The following is a 27,146-nucleotide window of genomic DNA, read 5'->3' as shown; positions in this document are numbered from 1 at the left end:
TCCCAGGGGGCCCAGACTGTCTCAAAGCGCTCGGTTGGGTCTTTTTAATAAGACAGTGAGATATTCCACGCCTCGTACATTCTTTATACCTATGTGTAACTCTCTATTTGATGGAGGTACAGTCAATCTCCATTTACACGCTAGCAAACATGTAGCAGCAGTGGTTAGGTAAAGTAAAAGATATCGGGTTTTACCATTGATTTGAAATATTGGGATATTAAGTAAACAGAATTTAGGATGACAGGGTACCTGAAGACCAATGACCTTAATAATATGATCTTTAACAGATTTCCAAAATTTTACCCAACTTATTGGCAATAATGGTGTAAATTATGAGAAAACGTAGTACCAGCTGAGTAGAAGTATTAAGGAATAATGCAGTTTCTTCTAACTTCCTAAGAATGACTGCTGGAGAACGGAGCCTACAGAACAATGACAATTATCACCTGGTGGTTCAGTGAAGAAAACAGTGATGGAGAATATTTAGTAAATCTGTTGCTCTTCATGGTCTGGAGAACTAATAAAAAAGTGGTTGCCATTGATAAACGTTCCAGGAGAATTTTTATACACTTGGTATTACTTTACAACAACTAATTGGCAAAATTGCCTTCATACATGCAGTCCCAGAGATGTTGCACAGCTGATCTCAAAAAGTTTTGGAAATAAACAGCAAAAGGCCACAATCACACATTCAGTATTTGGTCAGTATTTTACCTCAGTATTTGAAAGCCAAAACCAGGAGTGGAACAATCAGAGGAAAAGTACAGGGTGCGCCATTTATATAGATACACCTAAATAAAATGGGAAAGGTTCTTGATATCAACTTCCTGTTTGTGGCAAATTAGTATATGGGAGGGGGGAAACTTTTCAAGATGGGTGGTGACCATGGCGGCCATTTTGAAGTCGGCCATTTTGGATCCAACTTTATTTTTTCCAGTGGGAAGAGGGTCATGTGACACATGAAACTTATTGAGAATTTCACAAGAAAAACAATGGTGTGCTTGCTTTTAACGTAACTTTATTCTTCCATGAGTTATTTACTAATGTGCCACAAACAGGAAGTTGATATCACCAATAGTGATGAGCGAATATATTCGTTCCTCGAGATTTCTCGAGCATGCTCGGGTGTCCTCCAAGTATTTTTTAGTGCTCGGAGTTTTAGTTTTTCTTGCTGCAGCTGAATGATTTACATCTGTTAGCCAGCATAAGTACATATGGGGGTTGCCTGGTTGCTAGGGAATCCCCACATGTACTTATGCTGGCTATCAGATGTAAATAATTCAGCTGCGGCAAGAAAAACTAAATCTCCGAGCACTAAAAAATACTCGCAGGACCCCCGAGCGTGCTCGAGAAATCTCGCGTAACGAGTATATTCGCTCATCACTAATCACAAACCATTCCTATTTTATTTAGGTGTATCCACATAAATGGCCCACCCTGTATAATAGAAACATGTCACCACTTCTGTATTTATCACCCACTCCTGGTTTTGGCTTACAAATACTGAGGCAAAATACTGACCAAGTACTGAATGTATCAACGTGGCCTTAGGACCTCATTCAGACGTCAGATTTTCTCGTATGGGTGCTAGCCGTAGTTTTCACAGATAGCACTTGAACCTATTATAATGTATGGGGTCATTCACATGTCCATGATTTTTCGTGGACCAAACAGCCCTCTGGAAAATCGTGGAGACGTGTCTGATTTTGATCTGAGGGTCATATGAAAATCGGCAATGCAAGTCTATGAGTCCGTGAATAAATCGAAATGCATTTGGATGGCATAAGGAGAAGGTGGAGAAGCATCTTTTCTCCACACTCGAGAGAAACTGATGGCACTTGGACCACTCTCTGCTCAAACTCTGATCAGAGTTTGGTCAAAATAATCGGTTCATTTTTCTTTTTTCCTGAGGCTGGTTTCACATGTCCCACATGGATGCCTATGAAGCTGTTGACTTTAGGTCTGTGGCCACTCTGGGTAGCGTGGCCCATATATTGCAAGGTTCTTTAAGACCTGACATGTCTATTTTAATAAATACTTACATTCTTTATGTAATATCATTTTGGAGCATCTTTTCTTACCTATCTACATTGTGCCGTTTCTCTAGTATTCTCCATAGAAATTTACGAATACATTGCCATCTGGGTGTTTCCAATTAGGGATGAGTCCCTGCACAGTTTGACTCTGTCCATTTATTTACTATTCATCTGTTGTACTATATTCCTTATCCGCTATTTTGGAAATACTGCACTTACACTTTCTTTTATACTGTATTACAAAGCACTATTATTGTACATTTATGTTATTTATTGAATTATATATTTTTTTCACTCCTTTCACTTGCTGAATTCCGCCTTTTTATCAGTAATTTCTTGTATTACCAGTTTGTTCTTTTATTTTTATTATTCAGTATTTTATTTTTATCTACAGCATACAATATATATTATTATAGTATAGTATTATTCTGTGGTTAAAATTTGACTTATCGATTTGTGATTATTCTATTCTATTATAACCATTTATATTTTATCCTGTTTTGCATACATTATGCTATACATGTTCTGAGCATGTCCTCTTTTTATCCAGCAGAGACGTGCTTCCGTCATGTGCGGTCTGGCGGTGCGATTGGTTTTGTCCGTCGCCTTGTTACTGTGTTTGATTACACTGCTCATTACACTTGGTGTGGGATTTTGGAGCCAGTCATCATGTCAGTGTGTGTGCAGATTTGCTGCACACAATTGAGCCTCCAATAAATACCTCCCTTATTTTAATTTGAACACACTCCTGATGAAGCCAAGTGTGGGTGAAACACACATAAAGGTGCTTGCGTGATCTTCTTACCTAGGGGTAGACGACTTATAGTCCATTTTGCCATGTTATTTTTCCATCTATATCAATCTTTGACGTTTTGGTCGCCGTCTTCTAACAATGTCCTCACTTGTTCCTATATCTAAACTTACTGTGCTGCTCAAACATTTTACCCTCCTTTCTGAGCTGCGTATTTATTTATGTTCTTTAATATCCTATGTTATTTGTACTAATTTGGGATTGAGATGCTGGAGGTTTATATTGAGGGCTTTCACTCAAATTGATATTACATGCACATTCTAATTTTTTTGCCAGTGACAATAAGGCAGGGGTGCTATTGTCTCTATATTAGTAGAATTCGGTTGAACAGGACTATTACCATCTAAGTTCTTCCCTCTTTGCATGTCTTTTTAGTCTTTTCTCTTTTATACTATCGCTTTCTACTATTTATTAGCACCATGTATGTATTTTTGACAGGGTATTCACCTCTATATGGCACTGGAGAAATAGCTTCCTCCTGGAGGAAAGCTACAGTGACATGTAAATTTTATCACAGGTTATTGTGAACAGTTAAGCAAGTTGACGATGAATGAAATGATCACTAAAAGGGATAAAGTTAAAGATGACACATTTATTTTGGGTCTTAAGCAAAAACAATATATATTGCCATTTTTTACATTTTAAAAATTACAGAAAAGAAAATAGGCCGATGCAAAATTTTAGGAACCCTTGGAAATTTGTGTGCTCAGATAACTTTAACCAAGGTTTCAGACATTAGTTATCCTGTTAGGCTTATGGCTTGTTCACTATCATTATTAGGAAAAGCCAGGTGATGAAAATTTTACAGCTTTAGAAAAACCCAACCTCCTCTAACCTTGTGCCAAAAAAACAGGGGCCATGGTTCTTCTAAGCAGCTGCCTAGCACTCTAAAAATGAAAATTGTGGGGGCTCACAAAGCAAGAGAAGGCTATAAGAAGATAGCAAAGTGTTTTCAAGTTGACCTTTCCTCAGTTCGAAATGTAATTAAGAAATGGCAGTGACCAGGATCAGTGGAGGTCAAGATGAGGTCAGGAAGACCAAGAAAAATTTCAGTGAGAGCTGCTCGTAGGATTGCTAGAGAGGCAAATCAAAACCCCTGCTTAACTGTAAAAAACCTTCACAAAGATTTAGCAGACTCTGGAGTTGTGGTACTTTGTTCTAATATTCAGAAAAACCTGCAAAAATATGACCTTCATGGAAGAGTCATCAGATGAAAACCTCTCCTACATCCTCACCATAAAATTCAGCATCAGAAGTATGCAAAAGAACATCTCAGCAAGCCTGATGCAATTTGCAAGCAAGTCCTGTGGACCAATGAGATTAAAATAGAACTCTTTGGTCACAATGATCAAAGGTTTGTGTGGAGAAAACATGGCACACAATTTCAGGAAAAGAACATTTCGCCAACCATTAAGCCTGGAGGTGGATCAATCAAGCTTTGGAGTTATGTTGCAGCCAATGGCAAGAGGAACATTTCATGGGTAGAGGGAAGAATGGATTGAAAGAAATTTAAACAAATTCTTGATGCAAACATAACACCATCTGTAAAAAAGCTGAAGTTGAAAAGAGGATGGCTTCTATAAATGGATAACGATCCTAAACACACGTCAAAATCCACAATAGACTACTTCAAAAGGCACAAGCTGAAGGATTTACAATGGCCCTCACAGTCCACTGATCTGAACATCATTGAAATTCTGTGGTTAGACCTCAAACTAGCAGTGCACACAAGATGATCAAGGAATCTCACAGAACTGGAAGAGTTTTCCAAGGAAGAATGGATAAAAATCCCTCAAACAAGAATTGAAAGACTGTTGGCTGGCTAATAAAAGCTTTTACAAGCAATGATACTTTCAACAGGGGGTGCTACTAGATACTATCCATGCAAGGTGCCCAAACTTTTGCATATAAAACAGAAGAGAGAGAGGGGTGAGCGCACATGAGCAGAATCTGTATGCACCATAATACAATTTAGACAAGAATCAAGGGGCCACTAATCTAACAGGGTTATGCACCCTTGCATAACCCCGGTGTGAGCGTGGGAGTGAGGAGCGATGTCCGTCCTGTAGATTCCTGTAGCTGGAGATGTGGAGGTCACATGTGGAGGCTGATGGACACCGCCAAAGCTGAGCTGTGTACACGTGACCGCAGGTCCTCGAGTCACGTGATTGCTGGTCCTCAAAATCCCCGGCCTGTGGTCTGTGTGTCCGGATGCAATGCACCGAGCAGCTCCTGCTGCGTACCCTCAAAAAGGGAAGAGTAGTGAAAAAGAAAAAGGAAAACGCGGTCTTTGCAGAGCGCTGAGGCAGATCTGCCTCAGCGCTCTGCAAAGACCGCGTTTTCTTTTTCAAACTTTTGCATAGGTCCATTTTCCTTTTTGTAATTTTTAAATGATAAAAGATGGAAAAAAAATAAAAATATATATTGGCTAAAATACAAAGGAAGTGTGTCAGCTTTATCTTTAGGTCCTTTTCAGATCATTTCATCTTCAACTTGCTTAACTGTTCACAAAAACCGTAATTTTGACCAAGGGTGCAAAATTTTAAACATGCCACTGTATTTCGCATAACATTTTTCCCCAGGAGCATTGCGCTTATCAGCAGAATCACTTAGGATCAATACTTAAAGGGGTTGTCTGGGCTTTCTGCATAATTTGGGTGTGTACCTAGGATGCAGAATGCTGACAGTATGTAATATACAGGGTGGGCCATTTATATGGATATACCTAAATAAAGTGGGAATGGTTGGTGATATCAACTTCCTGTTTGTGGCACAGCACAGGCTTCCAGTATCTGTTGTTTCAGATGCTGCTCATCTTGTATCTTCACAGCATAGACAATTGCCTTCAGATATGACCCCAAAGATAAAAGTCTAAGGGGGGCAGATCGGGAGACCTTGGTGGCCATTCAACTGGCCCACGACGACCAATCCACTTTCCAGGAAACTGTTCATGTAGGAATGCTCGGATCTGACACCCATAATGTGGTGGTGCTCTTGTCTATGCTTTGAAGATACGAGATGTGCAGCATCTGAAACAACGGATACTGGAAGCCGTGTTAAGCATTTCTTCTGCGGTGTTGCTATCAGTGTGTCAAGAGTGGGAGAAGAGGGTTGCATTGACAATCCAACACAATGGGCAGCAATTTGAACACATTTTATAAGTGGTCATAAACTTGTAAATAACTCATGAAAGAATAAAGTTTCATTAAAACCAAGCACACCATTGTTTTTGTTGTGAAATTCTCAATAAGTTTGATGTGTCACATGACCCTCTTCCCATTGAAAAAAATAGAGTTGGATCCATAATGGCCGACTTCAAAATAACCGCCATGGTCTCCACCCATCTTGAAAAGTTTTTCCCCTTCCATATACTAATGTGCCACAAACAGGAAGTTGACATCACCAACCATTCCCATTTTATTTCGGTGTATCCATGTAAATGAACTAGATGGACTTAAAGTCTTCCTTCAACCTTAATAACTGTGTAACTGTGTAACTATGTAAATGGCCCACCCTGTACTCCCTGTCAGCATTCTGAATGGTGTTGTAAGTATTACCCTTAGGCCTCATTCACACAGTCAGTAGTTGGTGAGTTTTTTATCGTAGCATTTTTTAGGCCAAAACCAGGAGAGGGTGATAAATGCAGAAGGGGCGCAAATGTTTCTATTATGCTTTTCCTCTGACCGTTCCACTCCTGGTTTTGGCTTACAAATACTGGTATAAAAAAACTCACCAAATACTGAATGTGTGCATGAGGCCTTAGTCTGGTGAGCAGCTGTCTCCTGATTCTGAAGGAGCTGCTCATTTGATGATTAGAGTTTTCCTGGCTGTCAGAGACTAGTCTTAACCGCCCCCAGTTTCGGCCAGATCCTCCCCCTCCTGCTCCAGCCTCCTCATGCAGCACACAGTGTGGAGAATGACTCAGCTGATTGAATGAACCAGGAAGAAAAAGGCTTCTACAAAGTTGGAGTATAATGTGCTGTGTGCATCATGCATCCATCCCTCCCTCATCCATGGAACCAAACTGTCAATCAGCATGAAATCGGCGGCATTCAAACCCTTCAACAGAGCAGGATAGAAAAGACGTAGCTGCTCTGTCGACGCAACGTCAGAAGAAGCCGCAGAATCGCCCACAGGAGCTGCCCGTGACCACTCTCAGCCAGCACGTATCGGTGCCGGGCAGAACAGTGAGGTAGTCAGCAACTACCTGCCTTTAAGTTCTTAGCTCCATAGCAAAAAAAAAAGCAATGTCCCAGATAACCTCTTTAACGGTATGGTTCCTTACGGAAACTTTGGTCACTTGTTTGTAGACCATGCTGTCATGCTATCTCCTGTGTACAAGTTCCTCAGTGGCTTCAGCACTGACTTACAGCTCTTTGTGGTTGTCACAGTTCTGCTTTCCAAATTCTGTTTTCAGGTATGTCAGGCACGGGAAGTATTCTGCACACATAAACCGCAGAAACTTGACATGCATCTGCTCCTCCTGCCTACTCGTAGCTGGCAGGTATGTGTTGGGTTTCAATGTCTGATATGTGTGAAAGCATTTATTGATCACCGTAGATTTATATAGCAATCTATCATTTTGTGACCGGGATTAGATGTGGGGTTATTACAGATGACATTCTTCATCACTTTTGGTCAATGTGCTTTGATATTTCTCCCGTATACATACTTAGTTACTGGATACTTGATACTCTGCAATAATGACAAACCAGTATAAATTTTCTAGAGTATCAGTCTCTTTTACAGGTCACGTAACGAGATTGCAATTTTATCCATTTATGAAGATGAGACAAAGTGCATGTAAAAAGAAGCACCTCTGAAGTATATCAGTAGTGGCCGGTGGGTGTCCTAGACAAGGAGGGCAGCTCTTACCAGCTCTTTTCTATAGAGCTTGTAAGCGCTGCTCTGAAGCTGACTGGATGAGCTCCTCTGAGGTGATGTTGCCTATGGAGAGGGCAGAGATCGGACCAGCGGAGCAGCTATAATACTGGTCTGAGTTGCCAATTTTCAGGAAGGCACCACAGCCTGGGAAGCAGGAAGCAGGGAGACAGGACAGTGAAGTGTTCCTGAAGACTGAAGTTTAGACGACACCTTTAAAAATTAAACATTTTTAAAGACGTTGTCCACACTTCTTCCTAGTCATCGATGGATGGAACCGGATTTTCTAGTTTTACAAATCGTTAGATTTTATGCAACTTCTCAGTAGGTTGGTTATTCTTCACCTTCTCAAAGTAATTTATTGAGATTATCAAACTATTGGGACACTTAGGGCTTGTTCACACTACCGTTTGTTTTGGGTGGGGAGGGTAAAAAATGACAAGGTTTCCAAATACAAACCCAAGAAATGGCAGCATTTTTTCTGCATTGTTTTCCTAAAGCATATTTTTGTGCATTTTTGCAACCATTTCCTGAAGTGGTTCATTAGCATTTTTGTTGGATTTTGTTTTAAAGAGGTTTTTTTTTTTTTTTTTTTTTGGGGGGGGGGGGGGTATTTTTGAGCTTTTTTCCGCTCACAAAATGATCCAAGAGAAGTCCAAGTCTCTTTCAGATGTGTTTTGGCCTTACCATTCGCTCCTATTGAAAAGTATGGAGCAGATATCAGTTGAAGAATGATGAGCTCACTTTTTTTTTTAAATTGCTTGACGTTTTTGGAAACCTGCAGTGGTGATTATACAACCAGTCAGCTATAGATTTTCAAAGTAAGTGCACCAGGATCACCAGGTCTAAAACACACTGCTCAAAAAAATAAAGGGAACATATAAACAACAGAATATAACTCCAAGTAAATCAAAATTCTGTGAAATCAAATTGTCCACTTAGGAAGCAACACTGTTTGACAATCAATTTCACATGCTGTTGTGCAAATGGAATAGACAACAGATAGAAATTATTGGCAATTATCAAGACACACTAAATAAAGGAGTGGTTCTGCAGGTGGGGACCACAGACCACATCTCAGTACCAATGCTATCTGGCTGATTTTTTGGGCACTTTTGAATGTTGGCTGTGCTTTCACACTCGTGGTAGCCTGAGACGGACTCTGCAACTCACACAAGTGGCTCAGGTAGTGCAGCTCATCCAGGATGGCACATCAATGCAAGCTGTGGCAAGAAGGTTTGCTGTGTCTGTCAGCGTAGTGTCCAGAGGCTGGAGGCGCTACCAGGAGACAGGCCAGTACACCAGGAGACGTGGAGGGGGCCGTAGGAGGGCAACAACCCAGCAGCAGGACCGCTACCTCCTTCTTTGTGCAAGGAGGAACAGGAGGAGCACTGCCAGAGCCCTGCAAAATGAACTCCAGCAGGCCACAAATGTGCATGTGTCTGCACAAATGGTTAGAAGCCGACTCCATGAGGATGGTCTGAGTGCCCAACGTCCACAGATGGGGGTTGTGCTCACAGCCCAACACCGTGCAGGACGCTTGGCATTTGCCACAGAACACCAGGATTTGCAAATTCACCACTGGCACCCTGTGCTCTTCACAGATTAAAGTAGGTTCACACTGAGCACATGTGACAGACGTCACAGAGTCTGGAGACGCCGTGGAGAGCGATCTGCTGCCTGCAACATCCTCCAGCATGACCGGTTTGGTAGTGGGTCAGTAATGGTGTGGGGTGGCATTTCTTTGGAGCGCCGCACAGCCCTCCATGTGCTCGCCAGAGGTAGCCTGATTGCCATTAGGTACCAAGATGAGATCCTCAGACACCTTGTGAGACCACATGCTGGTGCGGTTGGCCCTGGGTTCCTCCTAATGCAGGACAATGCCAGACCTCATGTAGCTGGAGTGTGTCAGCAGTTCCTGCAAGATGAAGGCATTAAAGCTATGGACTGGACCGCCCGATCCCCAGACCTGAATCCGATTGAACACATCTGGGACATCATGTCTCGCACCATCCACCAGCGTCACGTTGCACCACAGACTGTCCAGGAGTTGGCGGATGCTTTAGTCCAGGTCTGGGAGGAGATCCCTCAGGAGACCATCTGCCGCCTCATCAGGAGCATGCCGAGGTGTTGTAGGGAGATCACAGAGGCATGTGGAGGCCACAAACACTACTGAGCATCATTTCCTTGACTTGAGGCATTTCCACTGAAGTTGGATCAGCCCGTAACTTCATTTTCCACTTTGATTTTGAGCATCATTCCAACTCTAAACCTCCGTGGGATATTAGTTGTGATTTACGTTGATCATTTTTAGGTTTTATTGTTCTCAACACATTCCACTATGTAATGAATAAAGATTTACAACTGGAATATTTCATTCAGTGATATCTAGGATGTGGGATCTTAGTGTTCTCTTTATTTTTTTGAGCAGTGTATATTTTCAATACTATGTGAAGTGTTTTTTGTAAAATTAGCTCACATATCCACTTTAGGTACATACTTGTATTCTTTGTGAAATAATTTTAGTGGAGCATCTTTCCATAGATCTTTGTGCTGTGTCGATCCCTCCCGTGAAAATTTCTGAATATGTTGACAACTGGGTGTTAGAAGTTTGGGGTATACCCCTGCACACCGGGATATTGTCCAATCAGGTGCTGACAATGTCAGCCTGTGCAGAGACACACCCTATTCACATGGGGTAACACCCACATGTCCGTTTAGTCATAATTGTTCAGGTGGAACAACAGAGAAATGTACAATACAGCGTTATGTGACAGAAGTGATCCAGAATTGTTACTTCATGGGAAACCCAATTTTTTTTAGTAAAACAGGTCCCTTTTAAATTATATACTGCGATGAAAGAGTGCATAGTTTAAAGACATTTTTTTATTGGCCTAAGGCCGGAGTCACACTTAGCGTAGGGAAATATGGTCCGTTTTTTACAGGCATAATATGCAGAAAAGTTCCTGAACAGTGATCCGTATGTCATCCGCAGGCAAGGTGTGGCAGCGTATTTTGCGCATGTCATCCTCCGTATGTAATCCGTATGGCATCCGTACTGCGAGATTTTCTCGCCGGCTTGCAAAGCGGACATAGAATGGATCCATGGGCTCAAATATTCGTGAAAACATATATATATATATATATATATATATATATATATATATATATATCAGTGAGACACATATATATATTTATATTTAATACAGCACTAGATAGCTTAAAAGCCGGTAATTCAATTGCCGGCTTTTGCTATCTCCTTATCAAACCTGACATACATACATACATACATACATACAGTAAACCATTTCAAATCCCTTATTTTTGTTTTGCATATTCCTCACTAATAATGAAAGAAGTGTCTGTGTGCAAAATTAGGGGGCTCTAGGTGTTAAAAAAAGGGTTAAATCATGGAAAAAACTGGCGTGGGCTCCCGCGCAATTTTCTCCGCCAGAGTGGGAAAGTCAGTGACTGAGGGCAGATATTAATAGCCTAGAGAGGGATCATGGTTATTGTCCCCCCCTGGCTAAAAACATCTGCCCCCAGCCACCCCAGAAAAGGCACATCTGTAAGATGCGCCTATTCTGGCACTTAGCCTCTCTCTTCCCACTCCCCTGTAGTGGTGGGATATGGGGTAATAAGGGGTTAATGTCACCTTGCTAATGTAAGGTGACATTAAGCCTGGTTAATAATGGAGAGATGTCAATAAGACACCTATCCATTATTAATCCAATAGTAGTAAAGGGTTAATAATACACACACACACACATTATGAATAAAGTATTTTAATGAAATAAATACACACATGGGGTTTTAAAATCTTTATTGTACGCTTAATCCATCTGAAGACCCTCGTTCTGTAAAAAAAATAAAAAAGCAACAATATCCCATACCTGTCCATCATACAGTCATGTCCCACGCTGTAAATTGATCTGAAGGGGTTAAATAATTTTACAACCAGGAGCCTGCTAATGCAGCTGTTGCTCCTCATTGTAAAAACTAGGGAATGAATGAAATGCAGGGGAACGTAGCTACCTAGACTTGCAGTGATGCACCCCCTGGTGGCATAAACTCATATGAACTCTAGTGTGGAAATTTTTCTGAATATTTTCCCACGCTAGAGATCATATGAGGCTATGCCAGCTGGGGGCGCAGCACCACAAGTCTAGGTAGCTACGTTCCCCTGCATTCCATTCATTCCCCAGTTTTTACAACCAGGAGCAACAGCTGCTAGCAGAATCCTGGTTGTAAAATTATTTAACCCCTTCAGATCGATTTACAGTGTACGACGGACAGGTATGGGATATTGTTGCATTTTTATTTTATTTTTTTACAGAACGAGGGTCTTCAGGTGGATTAAGTACAGATTTTAAAACACCATGTATGTATTTATTTCATTAAAATACTTAATTCATAATGTGTGTGTATTATTAACCCTTTACTACTATTTACATTAGCAAGGTGACATTAACCCCTTATTACCCCATATCCCACCACAACAGGGCAGTGGGAAGAGAGAGGCTAAGTGCCAGAATAGGCGCATCCTACAGATATGCCTTTTCTGGGGTGGCTGGGGGCAAATGTTTTTAGCCGGGGGGGGGGGGGGGGGGCAATAACCATGGTCTCTCTCTAGGCTATTAATATCTGCCCTCAGTCAATGGCTTTACCACTCTGGCGGAGAAAATTGCGCGGGTGCCCACTCCAGTTTTTTCTGTGATTTAATCCTTTATTTTAACACCTAGAGCCCCCAAATTTTGCCCACTGACACTTCTAACATAAGTGGTGAGGAATATGTAAAACAAATAAGGGATATGAAATGATTTACTGAATGTAAACCATGTCTCATATCCCGTCGGTTTGATAAGGAGATAGCAAAAGGCGGCAATTGAATTACCGGCTTTTAAGCTATCTAGCACTGTATTTTATATATATATATATATATATATATACCTATACTATGTCTACACATTTATTCTATCTGTTCTATTCTAACCTGTCAGTGTGATTTTACTTTACACCGCACTGAATTACCAGCTTTTCTATAGAACACCGGTGCGTATTTCTCACAAGTCACACTGATGGTCCGTGTGTAATCCGTATCCCATAGACTTTCATTGGCGGATTTTTTGCGCAATATGCTGACAAACGCAGCATGCTGCGATTTTCTCAGCCCGTAAAATACGGCTGTGAAATATACAGCAGATAGGAGCTGCCCCATAGAGAATCATTGGTCTGTGTGCAATGCGTAGTTTTTGCGCCTCTCATACGTCCATAAAACTCTCTAGTGTGACCCCGGCCTTAGATGGTTCTGTAGGTTTGTGAAAGCTTTATTCTCCCAGTTATATAATGCTAATAGGCATAGTTTGGCCACGGCCTTTCATGGAAAGCATGATCTAAACTAAAAAGGGGCTCAGAAATGTGTTGGGCATTTTATTTTGCCATACTGAACCACATTTCAGTGCAACAAAAATACAACAGAAAATGAATACCAACCTCTAATCCAGATCCAGATTCGTCTTTGTCTGGAACGCTTCTTATTAAATAGCATTCAAATGGAGACATGCTTTGTTTGGTGACCATCAATAAGGTTAAGAAGACGGCAACTGTAGAAAGTAAATCAGTGAAAGATTCAATCAACTTCAGTGAACAATACTAATGTCGCCATAACTATGTCTAATCGTTAATACAGAGCACCAACTTTCTTGCATGGACGAAGGAAACCTGTTAAAGGGAATCTCACAGTAGGATCAATTCTCCTAAGCCCTCTATATGAGCACAGGTCATAGGAAGCTGAGTAACATGGTACCTTGATATCTGCAATCTGATGTCTTATTCCAGAGAAATCCACATTTTTGATATATGTAAATGAGCTGTTAAGATCTATGGGCCAGACATAGATCTCCCTGAGAATCTGCCTCCAGAGATTATTTTACATGAAGGATAAGTTACCAGTGTGATATGCAATTGTTACCACTGTGATGTGTAATGGCCGCTCTCTGCTCTCCTGATCTCACTGCAGAGCTGTGTGTGATTATACCTGACACATCTGCAGGTTCTTCTCAGCTTCCATCTCACAGGCAGACAGGGCTGCAATATTCTTATTATACAGCAGAGCTGTGACACCCACAGGTTCCTCTCAGCTTCCATCTCACAGGCAGACGGGGCTGTAATGCTGTTATAATACAGCAGAGCTGTGAGAGCTGAAGGTTCTTCTCAGCTTCCATCTCACAGGCAGACACGGCTGTAATGCTGTTATAACACAGCAGAGCTGTGAGAACTGCAGGTCCCTCTCAGCTTCCATCTCGCAGGCAGACAGGGCTGTAATGCTGTTATAATACAGCAGAGCTGTGAGAGCTGCAGGTTCTTCTCAGCTTCCATCTCACAGGCAGACAGGGCTGTAATGTTGTTATAATACAGCAGAGCTGTGAGAGCTGCAGGTTCCTCTCAGCTTCCGTCTCACAGGCAGACAGGGCTGTAATGCTGTTATAATACAGCAGAGCTGTGAAAGCTGCAGGTTATTCTCAGCTTCCATCTCACAGGCAGACAGGGCTGTAATGCTGTTATAATACAGCAGAGCTGTGAGAGCTTCAGGTTCCTCTCAGCTTTCATCTCACAGGCAGACAGGGCTGTAATATTGTTATAATACAGCAGAGCTGTGAGAGCTGCAGGTTCCTCTCAGCTTCCATCTCACAGGCAGACAGGGCTGCAATATTCTTATTATACAGCAGAGCTGTGACACCCGCAGGTTCCTCTCAGCTTCCATCTCACAGGCAGACGGGGCTGTAATGCTGTTATAACAGCAGAGCTTTGAGAGCTGCAGGTTCCTCTCAGCTTCCATCTCACAGGCAGACAGGGCTGTAATGCTGTTATAATACAGCAGAGCTGTGAGAGCTGCAGGTTCCTCTCAGCTTCCATCTCACAGGCAGACAGGGCTGTAATACTGTTATAATACAGCAGAGCTGTGAGAGCTGCAGGTTCCTCTCAGCTTCCATCTCACAGGCAGACAGGGCTGTAATACTGTTATAATACAGCAGAGCCGTGAGAGCTGCAGGTTCCTCTCAGCTTCCATCTCACAGGCAGACAGGGCTGCAATATTGTTATAATACAGCAGAGCTGTGAGAGCATGTTTGTTATGAGACTAAGCTAATTTCCCCTGTTCTGTGTTACTTACATGTTTCACCCTGGTAACATCACCTTTCATTTAAAAAGGAGGCAGATTGTCAGAGTTATTTATGTCCTGTCCCATTGTCCTGTACAGGTCATTTATATTTAAAAAAGTGTGTATTTCTTTGCAATAAGGCATAAAATCGCAGATATCAAGGTATAATTTTATCCCGCTTCCTGTATCCTGCATATAGACTGCGTAGGAGGATTGATCCTACTGCAAAGGCTGCTCCAGGGGAACATTAAGGCTGCTGACTGCTGAGGTTCTGAAGCTGGATTTGCATCAAGCGACTGATGGCCGGGTCAGCCATATGGTAGATGCCTCACTCTTGCAACATGGGTCGTTAATTTCTTTTTTATAAAGCATCTCCTTTGTACCAGAATATCAGTCTTTTAACTTTCATTTTTGGAATATTCTGAATATTTTAGGTAAATGCATCGTAAATCAGGTGCAACCACCAATGTTGATGGACTTCCCTTAAAGATCTATTTTTAAAGTGTCTCCTTTAACAGTCACTGCGCCAAGCAGTCCTCCAGCAGTTCATCTTTCCTGTTCAGACGATGCTAGCTGTTTCCTGTGGAGCAGAAGAGTCGCTGTGTGGCCCTGGCAGGAAGAGACTGATGCCAAACAATATGCCGTCTACTCCAGTCTCTGCTCAAAACATAATCTATGTCACATATAATGCACGCTTTAGAAATATATTCATTTATAATTTCAGATTGTTAGTTTTTTTCCCCATTAAATATGACAACTAGGTTACCAGATGAGTTTATCAGGGTAGAAGTCCAGATACAGTATATTTAGGTCATCATTACTCAGTAAGATTCCACCTATAATAGGTGACATGTATTAACTTGTTATGAAGCTAGATCAGATGAATTGTAAAATAACTGCAAATTCGCTCCTTTGCCATGAAAATGAGCATAATCACAAAAATCCAATTTCTATTAAATTTCAGCCCTAACACACAATGACCTGCTTACATCATTTCTGTGATCTTTTCATTAGCTCAGGAAAAAGTCTTAACAAGACAAGGCAGCTGATATCACTCTACATGCTGACTGAATTTTAAGAGCAGACTGGTTGCTTTAAAAGCGGCTCCTGCTTGAAATAATTACCTTCTGTTGACCAAGATTACCTCCAATGAAACGTGCAGTCACCATTACTTTGCATCCAAAGGGTTTTACAGGCAAGGACATTGCAACTTCAAAGAGCTTCAAACTAACATGTTCAATTACTGTGAAGAAGGCTTCAGAGCGCCCAAGAAGCCAAGCAAGTGCCAGTATGGTCTCTTAATGAGGATCAGCTATGGAATTGTTTCAACACCAGTGCAAAGGAATGGCAGCAAGCAGATGACAGAGCATCTGCATGCATAGCCAGTCAAAGGCTTTTGTAGGTTGACCTCGTCTCAAGAAGGGTAATAAAGAAGTTACTTTTCTCCCAAAAAACATAAAGGACAGAGTGACATTCTGCAGGAAGTACAGATATTGGACTGAAGCGGACTGGGGTCAAGTAGTTTTCTTTCATGAAGCCCCTTCAGACTGTTTGGGACATATGGGAGAAATACTGTCCAGAGGAAAAAAGGTGAGCCCTACCATGAGTCATGTGCCAACAGTAAAGCATCCTGAGACCACTCATATGTGGGGGCTGTTCATGAAAGGCACACTCATAATTTTGCCTAAGAACACTCCCATGAATGAATAGGATCTAAACATCCTCCAAGAACAATTTGTCACAACCATCCAGGAGCAATTTGGTGATAAGCAATGCATTTTGCAATCCTGATGGAGACTACGTCACAAAGCAAAAGTGATATCTAAGGCTAGTTTCATATTAGCGTTTTGCCGGGCTGCGGAGGGATGCGGACTTCCTCCGTGAAGCTCCGCCCACTGCCACACCTCTTCATGCAGCTCCGCCTACGGCTGCATGCAGCGTGCGCACCCTATCTTTAACATTGGGTATGCAGGCCATGCCGCTGTATGCAGATGCCTCCACATGTATCGTTTTGACAGTGCGGCATCTGTACGAAATTGCAACTCGTTGCGTTCGGCGCAGGTCGTCGCACCGTCAAAACGACGCATGCGGAGGCATCCGCATACAGCAGCATGGCCTGTGGACCCAATGTTAAAGATAGGGTGCGCACGCCGCATGCAGCCGTAGGCGGAGCTGAATGAAGAGGCGCAGGAGTGGTCAGAGCTTCACAGAGGAAGTCCACATCCCTCCGCAGCCCGGATAAACACCAGTGTGAAACTAGCCTAAGTGGGTTTGTGAATAAAACATTTACATTCTGGGTCCATGGCCAGGAAAGTAACTCCCCAGAACTCAATCCCATTAAGAACCTGTGGTCAGTCCTCAAAAAGTGGGAGGACAAACAAAAACACAGAAATTATGATCATCTCCAAGCACTGATTAGGTAAGAATGGGTTGTCTTCAGTAAGATTTGGTCCAAAAGCTGAAATCCAGCTGCCAGGGTGAAGGGCAGAAGTCTTGAAATACAATGGTACAGAGTTATGTGCCTCTACATGGTGACTCAGCTAATCTCATAGGTTTTCTATGGGATTTAAGTCTGGAGAAAGTGCAAGCCACTCCATTTGAGGTATCCCAGTCCTCAGCGGCCATTCCTCACTGGTGCGACCTCGATGAGCTGGAGCATTATCGTCCATGAAGATGAAATTAGGCCTGTCTTGTTTGTGCAGAGATACAATGACTGGAATAATGATGTTATTTAAGTAATAGGGGCTGTTCACTGTACCACTGACACAGGGTAAGGCAGTTCTGCATTGACTAGCAACCTGCCCACACAAAAATACTATAAAAGACTCGTCTGGTGACAGCAGTGGCAGATGCATGGCGCTCTCTTTGACATCTCCAACATCGTTGTCAGCCATCATTTCTGCTTAACTTTCATCAGTAAACGGCACTGAGGCTCACTGGTCCCTCGACCAGCATAGATGCTCCCTGGTCCATGCAAGATGATGACACCTGTGTGGTCGGGTCACCTGTGCCTGGTAGTGTGGTCGGGTACCCTTGCAGATAACGCTGATGTAAATGGTCTTCCATTTGGGTGCCTCTCTCCTCCCCTAAATGTGCCTGGAGTTGTGTGCAATTCGTCATCAAGTTCCGAAGGGCATTATTCACAATAAAGCGGTCATCAGTGTGGGATGTGGCCAAAGGACATTCACTTCTCTGCCTTTCTGTGACTCTTCCAGTCTCTCTGTATCTCTGTTGCTCCCTGCTGATGACTCTGTGACACTCTAAGCTAAGGGTACTGTCACACAGTGCAATTTTGATCGCTAGGACGGCACAATTCGTGACGTTCTAGCGATATCGTTATGATATCGCAGTGTCTGACACGCTACTGCGATCAGGCACCCAGCTGAGAATCGTACGTCGTAGCAGATCGTTTGAAACTTTCTTTCGTCGCTGGATCTCCCGCTGTCATCGCTGGATCGTTGTGTGTGACAGCGATCCAGCGATGCGTTCGCTGGTAACCAGGGTAAACATCGGGTAACTAAGCGCAGGGCCGCGCTTAGTAACCCGATGTTTACCGTGGTTACCAGCGTAAAAGTAAAAAAAACCAAACCGTACATGCTCACCATCTGATGTCCGTCAGGTCCCTTGCCGTCCGCTTCCCGCTCTGACTGTCTGCCGGCCGGAAAGTGAGAGCAGATCACAGCGGTGACGTCACCGCTGTGCTCTGCTCTCACTGTACGGCCGGATCTCAGTCAGAGCAGGAAGCAGACGGCAAGGGACCTGACGGACATCAGATGGTGAGCATGTACGGTTTTTTTTTTTTTACTTTTACGCTGGTAACCACGGTAAACATCGGGTTACTAAGCGCGGCCCTGCGCTTAGTAACCCGATGTTTACCCTGGTTACCCGGGGACTTCGGCATCGCTCCAGCGCCGTGATTGCAACGTGTGACCGCAGTCTACGACGCTGGAGCGATAATCATACGATCGCTGCGACGTCACGAATCGTGCCGTCGTAGCGATGTAAATGGTACTGTGTGACGGTACCCTAAGTGGCCACTTCTGTTTGAGAACATCCTGCTTGAAGCAGGATCATCAATTGTAGTCTTGGTCTCATGATGTCAAAATGTGAACAGCATGATGAGGAGGATGGTTTAAATACCAATTCTAATTGAACCCCGAAATGTATTGGGTGATTCTTGAATCCAACACCTGTTAGATAACAGCAAGTTGTGCAAAAAGTACTGAAACATTGAAGAGTTTGACTTTTGAATTCAAAAGCTTAGAGACATTCACATTAAGCTCACCTGAGATAGTTAGAGAGCATTTTTGGTTCATCCTGAAATTTTGTACAAAAGCCAAATATTCTTAACTTTTTATGAGTAGTTTAGGTGAAATCAAACGTGTGGGTCACTCTCAAAACCACTATACACTACTGGCATGATCACTACTGTGGATAAATCCTCTAAATGACTAAAAGTGATTAAAGTCCATTCTCTTCACAAATCTGTTTTAATAAATGCTTGCATTCCTTAAAATATAATAGTGTTGGAGCATTTTAGAGTGTATGCGTTTCCACTGTTATTCCTCCTTGAAATGTATAAACTGACAACTGGGTATTACTAGTTGGGGGGTGTCCCTGCTCACTGTGCCTATGTCCTTTCAGTGCTGACAATATCAGAATAGGATTGTCGGGGATCGTTCAGGCATCTGTTTCTTAGACAATCCTTGCATGTGTTGCAGCTGTCGAACAGCCACGAGACATGCAACTGTGGGGACTCGAACATATTTTTGGCACACGAGCATGCCGGATAACACCTTATCGGAGCACGCTCCCTCATCACTACTGTTAACCAAGGGGTCATACATTTGATTAGTTTCAATTAAATTTTGAGGGGAACAGTAGGAGGACAGACTCGTACTAGTCAGACTAGTTCAATATTAAAAAGGTTTTGTCAATTTTCCTGGATAATCTGTTGCACTTTTTTTTTTCATTGTTCTGTAACTGTTATGCTTCCTAAACATTTCTAGATAAATTGACAACTGGGTTGTATTACCAATGACCTTGTCAAAGTGGTGTGTCAAGATACTTTTTGGCTCTGTCAGTGCTGATTGGACAGTGTAAGAGTGTGCAGGGACACCCCCGCAACTGGTAACACCCGGTTTTAATTCATTCATAAATTAATAGTAGGAATAAACAGCATAACACAGAGATTATATCGAAGATGCTCTAGAATACACGTCTTTACTAACACAGATGTCAGGATAGGTGACAGATCCTATTCAATAAATGTATTCGGGACAAAGGCGGAAGTTCAGGAGCTGAGAATTTTATTCCGGCTGGAAGTGATGTGGCGATGGGTACGTTGTGCCCTTTTGTCTGCAATAACTGTGGTCATCAAAAAATAGTACATAGGAAGGTGAGTTATTTTACATCTGAAAGAAAAGAGAACAAAAACACTTGAGCATAACCAGTGAAGAAGAACTGAAAAAGAAAATGAACTTCCTTAAGGTTGAAGTGCCAGACTGAACCGAGACGGGAAGGAAATAAGGAGTCGTGTTCTAGTCTAAGCGTAAATCACTTTACAAAAACAACAAAATGTCAATTTAACAGAAGCACACAGAAATAATTGTGACTACCTTTAGACCTTGTGTGGCTTTTCAGGAGTCCTGATTTATATATATATGTATATATATATATATATATATATATATATATATATATATATATATATATATATATATATATATATATATACAGCTCTGGCAAAAATTAAGAGACCACTGCAAAATGTTCAGTTTGTCTGATTTTTCTCTTTATAGGTATAGTTTTGAGTAAAATGTAAATTGTTCTTTTATTCTATAAACTTCTGACAACGTGTCTCTGAATTTCCATGCAATAAATTTTGCATTTTTTTTTAAAAACAGCTAACATAGAAAAATTTATAAAAAAACACAACATGAAGAGCAAACTCACCAAAACTTGTCAGATGACAAATGCACTCGCAGGGTGCAGCAGGCCCCTAATAAATGCTAAAGCAGCACAGGTGCAAGCTACTGATGAGAGCAACCACCCACCCGCCCAAACATTAGAGGGGTTGGCTGCCTAGTAGCAAAAATGCACACAGGTGAGTTTGCTCTTCATGATGCTTTTTTTTTTTTTTTACAAAGAAAAATGGTCAAAATTAAAAAAAAAAACAACCCAGTGCTTTCAGACCTCAAATAATGCAAAGAAAACAAGTTCATAATCATTTAGAAACAACAATACTAATGTTTTAACTCAGGAAGAGTTCAGAAATCAATATTTTGAGGAATAACCATGATTTTTAATCACAGCTTTCACGCTTCTTGGCATGCTTTCCACCAGATTTATTGGATTTATTATTATAGTCTTCCTTTTCTCTGTGGGTAGCCTTGCATAAGCATAAACTGCAACGTGGATCAAACCAACTTTCACTGCTCTCTGTGCATACTGTTACATGTAGGGTAGAAAATACACAGGTGGCTTCTAAACCAAGCATAAAGCTGTTTGCGGTTAATGACAAAGATGTCTATTAATAAATATACTATTAAAAGTAGCCCTCTGTGGTGCACACCTCATGTCACACGGCAGGATCTCGCATGCTCATGTCGGCCCCTTCCCCATGGGCATTGTCACTCTTTTCTATATGGAGGAATAACCAGTCACCAGTGTCGTTTCTCAAGTTTGTTTGCAGTAATTTACTCTTTTTTAGTGGTTTTAGTATGTGTCCTATACTTTATATTTTTTGCTCCATTTTTTAACTTGTTTTTCTTTTTATTTGTTTTGGACAACTTTGCTTAGCAAAATGTTTATCGCTTTTTTTTTTTTAGCATCTCACTCCACTCCCTGCCTGGAGTAAAGTTTCTGTCAGATTTTTTTTTATTTTGGCGCAGTTGAAGACTATTGTAAAATATTTTTGAGCATCTTTTTGTGCTAAAAAATTCCCAAAAACTAAAGACAATAAAGAACATTTTTTAATTTGCACCAAATTTTTGAATTACATGAGACATATTGATAAACTTAGGGCAAAAAAAAATCAGCGAGAAACACAAGACAAAAAAAAAAGAAAAGCAAAAAGCACAAAAATTGCAAATGATAATATATAGGGATATAAAGTTAATTCCAAAGTAAGACGCTGAGTCTTTTTTTCATAGCGAAAATATGAAGTATCTTACATTTCTGACAAAGCAGATGTGATTTATAGAAATATTTTGCCCGCTGTGCTTTTTTTCATGCAGCGTGAACTGACCTGCATAATATACAAGTCAGTTTATCTTGTGGGTACGCTGAGGTAATCCGCAGTTAAAAACTGTATCTGCATTTCTAATGCGTTTCTGCCGTTCTGCTTACACATGTCTGTATCAATAAAGTTTTCTCAAAGGCAATACAAGGAAATATCAAAAACAAAGCAGCTTTATTTAAAATATGACATAACAGCGAAACAGGAGAACTGAGAAATGATGAATGGCTGCTACAGATGAACTGTGAATGGCTGCTACCAGGCTCGGACTGGCCCACGGGAGGACAGGAGAATCCTCCGGCCCCTATGCAAGAGTGAGCCACTTACATGAGCAGAAGTTGGCCAATATATTCATTCACTGTGTACAGACAAAAGCAGGATCTCATCATTCAACAAACAACCTAGTTTATTTGTATCTAGAGAAGTAGAAGTAAATTTGTGAAAGAGGGTAATACACAGTGTTCCAAATTATTATGCAAATGACATTTTTCTCGGATTTTCCTAAATGGTCGGTCATCACCCGTTAGAGTATACATCTAATTTTATTGAAGAAACCTCCCAATGATAACAGTATAATCTTCAAATTATTAGGCACAGTAGAATTTCTAAACATTTGATAGGTTTTAAAGAACTGAGAATGCTCATTTATGGAATTTGCAGCATTAGGAGGTCACATTCACTGAACAAAAAAAGCTATTTAACTCCAAAACATCCTAACAGGCCAAGTTACATAATGATGAGTCGCTAGCCAGGGCCGTGGGGTACCCGGTACGGGGTCTGGTGTTCACAGGGGGATGTCACGGTGGCGACCCGGTCCGTGGCCCTGGGCGCCCATGTAAAAGGGGAATTGAATAAAGTTTATGTTCGTGATGCCACCTGTGGTATTCAGTCAGTGGGGACCGACGCTGCTTTAAGGGGTCCTCTGGGGTGTTGGTATGGCTGCTAGATGGTGTAACTTCCCACAGGTGAAGTATATCGCCAGGGCTCCCGGTGTGTAGATGGAAGATGGTGAATGGTGCAGTAAAGAAGAGGACACAGGTTTGCAGTCTCTTTACCTGGTTTACTGAAGACTTCAGGCAGCCACAGTCCAGAGTACCAGATCACAGGGCAGGCAGGGTCCGGCCGGCTTGGAAGCGAATCCAGAGTCCCCTTTACGAGGTGGAGTTAAAAGCCTTCCTCTAGCGCTGTGGTGTTGTAGTCCCTTACTGCCTATGGCTTCAGATAAGGTCCTCACAGTTCTTCTCTCTGTCCCCCATATAGGATAGGGCAATACCTGTATGACAGGTAACTCGAGCCTTTTTACAGGGACTCTATCACGCCCCGGGCTCTATGTGTCACTGTGTCTTCAGGTGTGTATGGCGAACAGGTAACTTGCAATTCAGCTATCCTGCCTGTTATGATCTGGTGGCCTAGGAGCAGCATGGACGAGCTCTGGAGTAGGTGGCCTCTATACTGACCGCAGACCCTGAACTTAACACCGCAACTATAAGTAGCCGTGGGATGTTCCTGTCTCTCCCTTGACACCTCGTCACAGCCAGAGGACTAATTACCCCTAAAGAAAGAAACAGGAAAACTATCTTGCCTCAGAGAAAATCCCCAAAGGAAAGACAGCCCCCCACAAATATTGACTGTGAGAGGAGAGGGAAATTACAAACGCAGACTGAAAACAGAATTTAGCAAAGGAGGCCACGCTACCTAGAAAGAAAAGACAGGACAGAGTACTGTGCGGTCAGTATTAAAATACTACAAAAATCCACCACAGAGAATACAAAAATCTCCACACCTAACTAAAGGCATGGAGGGTAACTCTGCGACTCCGGAGCTTCCAGCTTGGCTGAATAAATCCTTACACAGACAAAGCTGGACAAGAAAAAACATAGCAATTCACTGAACTATAAAGTCCGACGCATGTGGACTGCAAAAACAAAGCCAGGACTTATCTTTGATGATTTGGACAATCCAGCAGGAAAAACCAAGCAGAGATGTGAATCCTCCAGAAAAACAATGGACAACTGGCACTCACTAAAGGGTGAAGCCAGACTAAATAGCCCCGTCCAAAGTGGAAGCACCTGATGACTGCTGTGAAGGACAAACAGCAGCACTACCACTTATAACCACCGGAAGGAGCCCAAGAGCAGAACCCACAACAGAATTCACAACAGTACCCCCCTTGAGGAGGGGTCACCGAACCCTCACCAGAGCCCCCAGGCCGATCCGGACGAGCCAAATCGAAGGCACGAACCAAATCGTCAGCATGAACATCGGAGGCAACAACCCAAGAATTATCCTCCTGGCCATAACCCTTCCACTTGACAAGATACTGAAGCCTCCGTCTTGAAAAACGAGAATCCAAGATCTTCTCCACAACATACTCCAACTCCCCATCAATCAACACCGGGGCAGGAGGATCAACAGAGGGAACCACGGGCACCACATATTTCCGCAACAAAGATCTATGAAAAACATTATGGATGGAAAAAGAGGCTGGAAGGGCCAAACGAAAAGACACTGGATTGATAATCTCAGAAATCCTATAAGGACCAATAAACCGAGGCTTGAACTTCGGGGAAGAAACCTTCATAGGAACATGACGAGAAGACAACCAGACCAAATCCCCAACCCGAAGCTGGGAACCCACACGCCGACGACGGTTTGCAAAACGCTGAGCCTCCTCCTGAGACAACACCAAATTGTCCACAACATGAGCCCAAATCTGCTGCAACCTGTCAACCACAGAGTCCACCCCAGGACAATCAGAAGACTCAACCTGCCCTGAAGAAAAACGAGGATGAAACCCAGAATTACAAAAGAATGGTGAAACCAAGATAGCAGAACTAGCCCGATTATTAAGGGCAAACTCGGCCAATGGCAAGAAAGCCACCCAATCATCCTGATCGGCAGACACAAAGCATCTCAAATAAGTTTCCAAAGTCTGGTTAGTTCGCTCGGTTTGGCCGTTTGTCTGAGGATGAAATGCGGAAGAAAAAGACAAATCAATGCCCAGCTTAGTACAAAAGGACCGCCAAAACCTAGAAACAAACTGGGAACCTCTATCGGACACAATATTCTCCGGAATGCCATGTGTTGTGAATTTATCTTTTTGGCTCCCTCTAGTGGTTACTAGTGATTTGACTCTGGGAATGTCTGCCATCCCTTGTATGCTCACCTGGGTCGTTAGGTCAGGGGTGTTGCTATATAAGCTCCCTGGACCTTCAGTTCAATGCCTGGCAACGTTGTAATCAGAGCTAATCTGTTGTGCTCTTGTCTACTGATCCTGGTTCCTGCTAAATTAAGCTAAGTCTGCTTTCTTGCTTTTTGCTATTTGTTTTTGTTTGCATTTTTGTCCAGCTTGTACATAATCTGTATCCTAACCTTGCTGGAAGCTCTAGGGAGGCTGGAGTTCTCCCCCCGGGCCGTTAGACGGTTCGGGGGTTCTTGAATCTCCAGTGTGGATTTTTGTTAGGGTTTTTGTTGACCATATAAGTTATCTTACTACATTCTGCTATTAGTAAGTGGGCCTCTCTTTGCTAAACCTAGTTCATCTCTGTGTTTGTCATTTCCTCTTACCTCACCGTTATTATTTGTGGGGGGCTTGTATCCTACTTTTGGGGTCTATTCTCTGGAGGCAAGAGAGGTCTTTGTTTTCCTCTTCTAGGGGTAGTTAGTCCTCCGGCTGGCGCGAGACATCTAGCGACCAACGTAGGCATGTTCCCCGGCTACTTCTAGTGTTGGCGTTAGGAGTAGATATATGGTCAACCCAGTTACCACTGCCCTATGAGCTGGATTTTTGTACGTCGCAGACTTACTTGTTCCTCTGAGACCCTCGCCATTGGGGTCATAACAGTTTGCCAGGCCAGTATTAAATGTTAAATGCATTGCAGAAGCGGGATTATAAGAAAGAAAGTTCTGAGTTTTTTTTTCTCTCTCTCATTTTTTTTTCTTTTCCCCTTTACCTCTGAGTGGCTTGTGTTTGCTGCAGACATGAATGTCCAGACCTTGATTACAAGTGTGGACCAGCTTGCTGCTCGTGTGCAGGGCATACAAGATTATGTTATCAGAAATCCTATGTCAGAACCTAAGATACCGATTCCTGAACCGTTTTCCGGAGACCGATTTAAATTTAGAAATTTCAGGAATAATTGTAAATTGTTTTTGTCCCTGAGACCCTGTTCATCTGGAGACTCCGCTCAGCAAGTAAAAATTGTTATTTCTTTTTTACGGGGCGACCCTCAGGATTGGGCCTTCTCGCTGGCGCCAGGAGATCCGGCATTGGCTGACATTGATGCGTTTTTTCTGGCGCTCGGTTTGCTTTATGAGGAACCCAATCTTGAGATTCAGGCAGAAAAAGCCTTGCTGGCGATGTCTCAGGGCCAGGACGAGGCTGAAGTGTATTGCCAAAAATTTCGGAAATGGTCCGTGCTGACCCAGTGGAACGAGTGTGCATTGGCTGCAAATTTTAGAAATGGCCTTTCTGAAGCCATTAAGAATGTGATGGTGGGTTTTCCCATTCCCACAGGTCTGAATGATTCTATGGCCCTGGCTATTCAAATCGACCGGCGGTTGCGGGAGCGCAAAACCGCAAATTCCCTCATGGTGTTGTCTGAACAGGCACCTGATTTAATGCAATGTGATAGAATCCTGACTAGAAATGAGCGGAAAATTCATAGACGCCAGAATGGCTTGTGTTACTACTGTGGTGATTCTACACATGTTATCTCAGCATGCTCTAAACGTCTTACTAAGGTTGTTAGTCCGGTCGCCATTGGTAATTTGCAACCTAAATTTATTCTATCTGTAACTTTGATTTGCTCACTGTCATCGTATCCTGTCATGGCGTTTGTGGACTCAGGTGCTGCCCTGAGCCTTATGGATCTGTCATTTGCCAAGCGCTGCGGATTTGTTCTTGAGCCATTGGAAAATCCTATCCCTCTTAGGGGTATTGATTCTACGCCATTGGCAAAAAATAAACCGCAGTTTTGGACACAGGTTACCATGTGCATGACTCCCGAACATCGAGAG

The 27,146-nt window shown here is 42.5% G+C and overlaps 1 protein-coding gene across 1 annotated transcript in view; it reads right to left on the bottom strand.

The window, feature by feature from the left end:
- Positions 1-27,146, bottom strand: part of FLT3 (fms related receptor tyrosine kinase 3) — a 158,441-nt gene that overhangs the window by 107,638 nt on the left and 23,657 nt on the right. Inside the window, exon 2 of the mRNA XM_077298293.1 lies at positions 13,222-13,331. Within this exon, the coding sequence (XP_077154408.1) occupies positions 13,222-13,331 (110 nt within the window). The remainder of the gene's footprint in view (positions 1-13,221; positions 13,332-27,146) is intronic.

This window comes from Ranitomeya variabilis, chromosome 3 (assembly GCF_051348905.1).
Source record: "Ranitomeya variabilis isolate aRanVar5 chromosome 3, aRanVar5.hap1, whole genome shotgun sequence".
Classification (NCBI taxonomy): Eukaryota; Metazoa; Chordata; class Amphibia; order Anura; family Dendrobatidae; genus Ranitomeya; species Ranitomeya variabilis.
Note: the sequence above shows the minus strand (reverse complement) of the source record. Positions and strands in the feature narration are given on the sequence as shown.